At 42.7% G+C, this 6349-nt stretch overlaps 1 protein-coding gene across 1 annotated transcript; it reads left to right on the top strand.

Annotated features, from left to right (window-relative positions):
- The first annotated feature begins 1886 nt into the window (after window positions 1–1886).
- On the top strand, window positions 1887–2825 carry LOC143402317 (olfactory receptor 6B1). Its single transcript, XM_076859726.2, has one exon. The coding sequence runs from the start codon at window positions 1890–1892 to the stop codon at window positions 2823–2825; it is 936 nt and encodes a 311-aa protein (XP_076715841.1). The 5' UTR covers window positions 1887–1889.
- Window positions 2826–6349: the final 3524 nt, after the last annotated feature.

The raw sequence follows: 6349 nt of genomic DNA, 5'->3' as shown, positions 1-6349 counted from the left end.
TTATATTTAAGTGTAAAAAAGTGGTGGTCCACAATCTGATTTTCCTCATTGACATGTGAGTCACCCTGGTGGTTAAGGGTGTGCCTTTGTGTAATTCCACGTTTATCACTCTCTACCTGGGAAGTGTTACTTAATATGTCTGTGAAATGAGAATGATTACATCTCATTAATGTTATATTGTGGATTAAATGGGATATTGTATGAAAAGCAAACTTCCTGGCACCTGGTAAATGTTCAATACATGATTATCAGAGGATACTGTAGACTGTTAAAACTAATCAAAACATAGCCCTACCAAATTCTTGTCCATGGCCATTTCTTGAACTATGAGAAAAATGTCTATAAAAATCCTGTTTCCCTGTCTTAGAAAATGGCAAAACTTCTAGGTAATAAGCCATGTTCTTGAGATTTCCCCTGGCTTCTTTCTCTCCCCCACTTCCACACGCAGACCATCAATTACTGTTAAAGTCTTCGAGTCTAAAACGCACCTAATTCTATCTACTTCTCTGCAACCACCGGAGTCAAGGTCACTGTTGGCTTCTCTCAAGCAGGCTCACTCTTGGCTCTGGGAAGTGCACCTTGAATGACGGCTGTCTTTCCTTAATGAAAGGCATTTTGTGCTTCACTCACCTTCAGACCCTTGTTTGTGTCCTCTTACATTTAGGACTCTTATTTAGAGCCTTTATTATGACCTGGAGGACCTTGCCCGTTCTGGCCCTGCCTACGTTTCCCACCTCTTCCTGGCTGGGTTTCCACTCACCACAGAACAGCAACGGCCTCATTTACTTCACTCTGCAAAGCACTGAGTCCTGAAATCCTTCTCTGCCCAAAAGTCCACAGGGACATTCCAGATCACACTCCCATTATTGTCTGTTTTTTTTTTTTAACCTTCATAGAAAATATTTCAGGTTTATTTATTCATTTATAGATCTGATTCTTAAGAGAAAAAAAAAAAAAACCTCCACACAGAGACACCCATTCTCACCCCCAAGAACCCAAAGCTCCTGATAGCGAGGCCCGCGTCTGCCTTGCTCACCACTCTGCTGGGCTCATGGTGGTTACCCTCCTCCCTCCCATTGTCCTGACTCACCTTCTTTCCTGCTCTATCTAATATGAACCCCTTTCATGCTGATTGTAATTTATAGTTTATGTGAAATGTCATTTGCATGATCTCATTTGTATTTTGATTCGCAGACATATCAGCTGAATTCACTTTAATATTCACATTTGAGAAAGAGGAAACTGGGTCTCAGGCTAAGATTGCAGGGTCACATTGCACTACCTGGGACAGACCTGGGATGAGAATGAAGTCATGTTGATTTCACACTGCAGAGCCCAACGCCCCCCATCTCACCTTCTCACACGCTTCACAGACGATGACAGCGACTCTCCATCTCCAGCAATGCTAGGAAAAGAAATAGTATGTGAAGGATGAATGAGTTGTAGGGAAGAACTTCCAGAGTTCAGAGCAGGTGATGGGACAGGAAGGCTGGTGTATCTCTTGAGACTGGCAGTTGTAACATGGAGCACAGAGGTTTGAGAGTCACTTGGGTAGTGGTTGTGAAGATAACCTTGGATATTAGCTAGAGCTTGGATTTAGACTTAGACTTGAACACAATTCCTGTCCTGCTATCAGTGTGAACTTGCCTACCCAAGACACAGTTTCTTATTATTTCTTATTCATCATTAAAATGGATATAATAAAACGTGAGATTATGTAGTAATTAAATTATGTTTGCATAGTATATCCAGTTCATGAGCTAACCTAGAACATGCTATTAATAAATAACTGTTATTGTGATTGATAGCCAGAGAAGGCAATGCTAAAGATCATGGACTCTGACAAAATGACTTTTTCCCCCAGGAGAGCTAAGCCCTGTGTCCTCAATATGGAGGTGGAGAACCAGACCCGGGTCACCAAGTTCATTCTGGTGGGGTTCCCCGGGAGCTTGAGCATGCGCACAGCAGTGTTCCTGATGTTCCTTGTGGCCTACATTCTGACAGTGACTGAAAATGTGATCATTATTCTGTTGGTGCAACAGAACCGGCCACTGCACAAGCCTATGTACTTCTTTCTGGCCAACCTGTCCTTCCTGGAGACCTGGTACATCTCTGTGACTGTGCCCAAGTTGCTCTTTAGTTTTTGGTCTATGAGCAACAGCATCTCCTTCACGCACTGTATGATACAGCTTTACTTCTTCATTGCGCTCATGTGCACAGAGTGTGTTCTCCTGGCTGCCATGGCCTACGACCGTTACGTGGCCATCTGCCGCCCACTCCACTACCCCACCATCATGAGTCACGGGCTCTGTTTCCGACTGGCTCTTGGTTCCTGGGCCATCGGCTTTGGCATCTCTTTGGCAAAGATCTACTTCATCTCCCGCCTCAGCTTCTGTGGCCCCAATGTCATCAATCACTTCTTCTGTGACATCTCGCCAGTGCTGAACCTCTCCTGCACAGACATGTCCATAGCTGAGTTGGTGGACTTCGTCTTGGCCCTGGTCATCTTCCTCTTCCCACTCTCCATCACTGTCCTGTCCTACGGATGCATTCTGGCCACTGTTGTACGCATGCCCACGGGAAAGCAGAAAGCCTTCTCCACGTGTGCTTCCCACCTTGTGGTGGTCACCATCTTCTATTCTGCCACTATCTTCATGTATGCCCGGCCCCGAGCCATCCATGCCTTCAACATGAACAAAATAATTTCCATCTTCTATGCCATCGTCACCCCCGCTCTAAACCCTTTCATTTATTGCCTAAGAAATCGAGAGGTGAAAGAAGCTCTGAAGAAACTCATCTATTGCCAAGCCACTGGCTCTGACTAGTTTATTAGGATTGATCAGAAAAAAAGGAAGAGAGATTGCCTGCCCTGTCTGCGGACATCCTTCCCCTTTTAGTGCCTCAGCTGGACATCCACTGGCCAAGCATGCCATCCCTGTGCCCTCAGCAATCCCAGCCTGGAGTCACATCTGCACATGTGCTCTGTGTTCTGTGGGGAGACATACCATGTAGAGAGCCAGGGGAAAAGAATCGCCTTTGCCTGTGACCCAAGTGGAGTTTCTAAGATTGTGAGGAAATCAATAGCTGAGTTAAGTGAGGTGAGGGATGGTGGTGTACGAGTCAGATGTTTCTGGAATGGGCAAACATTAAGAGCTCTGAGGTCAACAGATTTGGTGGTGGCTTCCTTTCCCACCTTCCTGACTGACAGGGAACCGCTCCCTCGCCAGTCCCATCTCCAGGTGCAGGGAGTAAATCATGGCGGAGGGACTAGAGGCTGCTCTTTGAGTCTCTCTAAGACTTTTGCCAACACCTACTCACCTGTCTGAAATCCCTTCCTACTTCAGATAGAGGGCTTTCTTTCATCTGTGAGTGATCATACCTTCTACAGATACACTTGGTCTTATATAATTCATATGGTTGCCTTGGTTGAATTTTATATCTCCCTGAAAGATGTTTAACTAACAATGTTCAGCTGTATCCTCTAACAGATGAGCATAAAATAGATGATAAATAACTGTCATTAAATATATTAATTGCTGGATAAATTTGCTCTCATTGTTCTCTCTCTCTCTCTCTCTTTTCCAGATCCCAGTATTTTCTCATTCCTCTTCCTTTTTCTTTCATTTTTTTGTCCTTTACTCTTTCTACATTCATATAAGATTCAAGGTAACAGACCAATTTTAGGATTTGGTAGGGATTTTCTTTCTGTCCCAGTGATTCTCAAATCATTTATTTATCCAACACTCTACACGCATACACAAGACCTTTTTCATCAGACACACGGATGTGCCATCCTTTGTTCACTGTGTTGCCAATGGCAACAGGAGCTCTACTTTAAGTAGCATTCATCATAACATGCCCACATCAACAGGAATGTAATGTTTTATATGAATAGTTTTAAACAGAAGCATGTATTACATTTGCAACATCTTTTATCTAAGTACAAACAACACTTTCAAGAGCAATTTCTCCTTATTTTCAAGTAAGAAGCATTATAGGTAATATTATGTGCTCCATTTTATAAATTGCCAGAACAGATGTTCAATGATGTAAATCACATATTGCCATAAACAGCGGGGAGCAGAGGTCAAAGCCCAGATCTCCTGACTCAGCCTTGGGTCCTCTCTCTCTGGCAAGTGGGGTTTCCCAAGAGAAAGACATTCCTCTTCAGAATGTGCAAGATAATTGTGAAGGGATGTAGTTGGAATCACGAATTACTATACCTGGAGCACAGCTAATAAAGTAAAAATGCATGAGTGTGAAGTATAGAGTCAAGGAAAGAAAAGACACAAAGGTGAAATAGATTTATACCTCACTTTGGAGAACAAATGTACAAAAGAAAATGATGCTTAGAATGGAAATGATTTAACGTTTGCTCCTGGCAAGTATTTTTGTCCCTTAATACCATAAATTAGCAATTATGAATATATTTCCATTTGAAACCCATTTTTTTAAAAAGAATTATTTTCTGGAGAATTCAGTAAGTCAAGCCATGAAGGCACAATTATGTGGGGATATTAAATATGCTCATTAATAACAAGCAAAGACATGTTCTCTAGGGATTAGGAAATAAAGGATAAAGAATCTGGCAAAAATCTGGGTCTTAGGCCCAAATCTTTTTTTATCGAATGACCTTGGAAAAGCCATCTAACTCTCTGAAACACCAAGTGTTTATGTGTAAAATAGCAACAATAATACTTGCTCTGCCTGACTTATAAGATCAGCTAATGTGACACCAAAGACCTTAACTATTAAATATCTTGGGCAGTGAAAGATCAAAGCAAGCTGCCACTTGGTTAGGGTTTACCTGGGGAAAAAGTTGGGAAGGACATGCTCTCTGACCTTCTACAGATGTCCCATACTACCTGGACCCCTGATACCTACTCCAGGAAGCTACAAATGTAAGGGATGGTTGTTTCCTTATTATTTCCACAAGTGCCTGGGTAACAGAAAGTGTAGAAGTACGGTTCCTTGGTAAATTCTATTAAGTTGTGTTTCAAAGACTAAAGGAGAGTCAGTAATGCAGCCTTGCCTTTCCTGTGAAAGGAACTCCTACGGGCATGGAAAGCAGAGGTCCAGGTCTGATCTGAGTGGGAATCTACCTCAAGAGAGAGAAGAAGATTTATTGCAGTCTAACAGTTCACATAGGAACACACTATTTATAATGTGTCACACACAAAGTAAACTCAAACTTCTAGACCCGTCTGCTTGGGGTTAGCTGAGTTTGTGAGGTAACTGTGACCCAAGCCTAATAGTCCGTTTTTAAAGTTGACCCAGAGATCAAAAGCCCTGAGGATTTGATTTTTAATACCAAACCTAGTATATACCTTAATTCACTATATTCATTTAGCTAGTATTTACTAAGTATCTACAATGCTTCCATAGGGATACAATAATAACAAAATACAAAAACTTGTTGCTGCCCTGAGTAGGAACAGATAGCAGACCATACATTTGTACACACATAATACCTACGTACATATGGCTGTAGGTTGAATGGAGGCTCCCCAAAATGTATGTTTATATCCTCAATCTGGAACTTGTGATCATGAAACTTATTTGGGAGAAGGGTGTTTGAAATGTAATAAAGTTAAGAATCTCCCAATAAAATTCTCTGGGTCTTCTGGTTGGGGCAGTCCCCAAGTCCAATGACAAGTACCTCATATGAGAGAGAAGGGGAGGAGACAGAGGACACAGCCATGTGAAGATGTCGGTTGAGACTGGGGTTAAACATCCACAACACCAAGGGATGCCTTGAGCCATCCTTTCCAGAAGCTGGAGACACAAGTAAGGGTTCTCCCCTAGAGCATTCAACTCAGCCCTGTTGACATTTTGACTTCAGATCTCTGGCCTCCAGAATTGTAAGAAGATAGTTTCTCGTTTTAAGCCACCAATATTGTGGTAACTTTTTGCAGAAGCCACAGGATATGAATGGATAGAGCAGTTCAGGTGGCCATAATAATTATGTGAATAAGTACGTGGGGAATGTGGAAGGATCATAGGAAATACTGAAGGAGATTTGAAGATGGTTGCAGAAGCTCTTGCAGTGGAAGTGGCATTGGAGTGAGAGTGAGGGAGGAAGTCACATGGCTACTTGGACAACGAACACTCCAGGCAGAAGAAACAGTAAGTGCAAATGTGGGATCACAGTCATGTGTCTGAGGGACACTGAGGATACCATGAGGCCAGAACAGTGAGCAAGTGTAGTTGGAGAGAAGGTGAGAGACAGAGGAGGCCAGGCTGGGTGGAACTCTGCAGTCCAGGGTCAGCTTTTGGTTTTAGTCAGCTTTGGCTTGCTGTGACCAAAATCCCAACAAGAACAACTTAGAGGAGGGAAAGTTTATTTAGG

Source organism: Callospermophilus lateralis, chromosome 1 (assembly GCF_048772815.1).
Source record: "Callospermophilus lateralis isolate mCalLat2 chromosome 1, mCalLat2.hap1, whole genome shotgun sequence".
Classification (NCBI taxonomy): Eukaryota; Metazoa; Chordata; class Mammalia; order Rodentia; family Sciuridae; genus Callospermophilus; species Callospermophilus lateralis.
Note: the sequence above shows the minus strand (reverse complement) of the source record. Positions and strands in the feature narration are given on the sequence as shown.

What these genes read in the sequence shown, in the direction of transcription:
- LOC143402317 (XM_076859726.2), top strand. Translation starts at nt 1,890, where the DNA reads ATGGAGGTGGAGAACCAGACCCGGGTCACCAAGTTCATTCTGGTGGGG.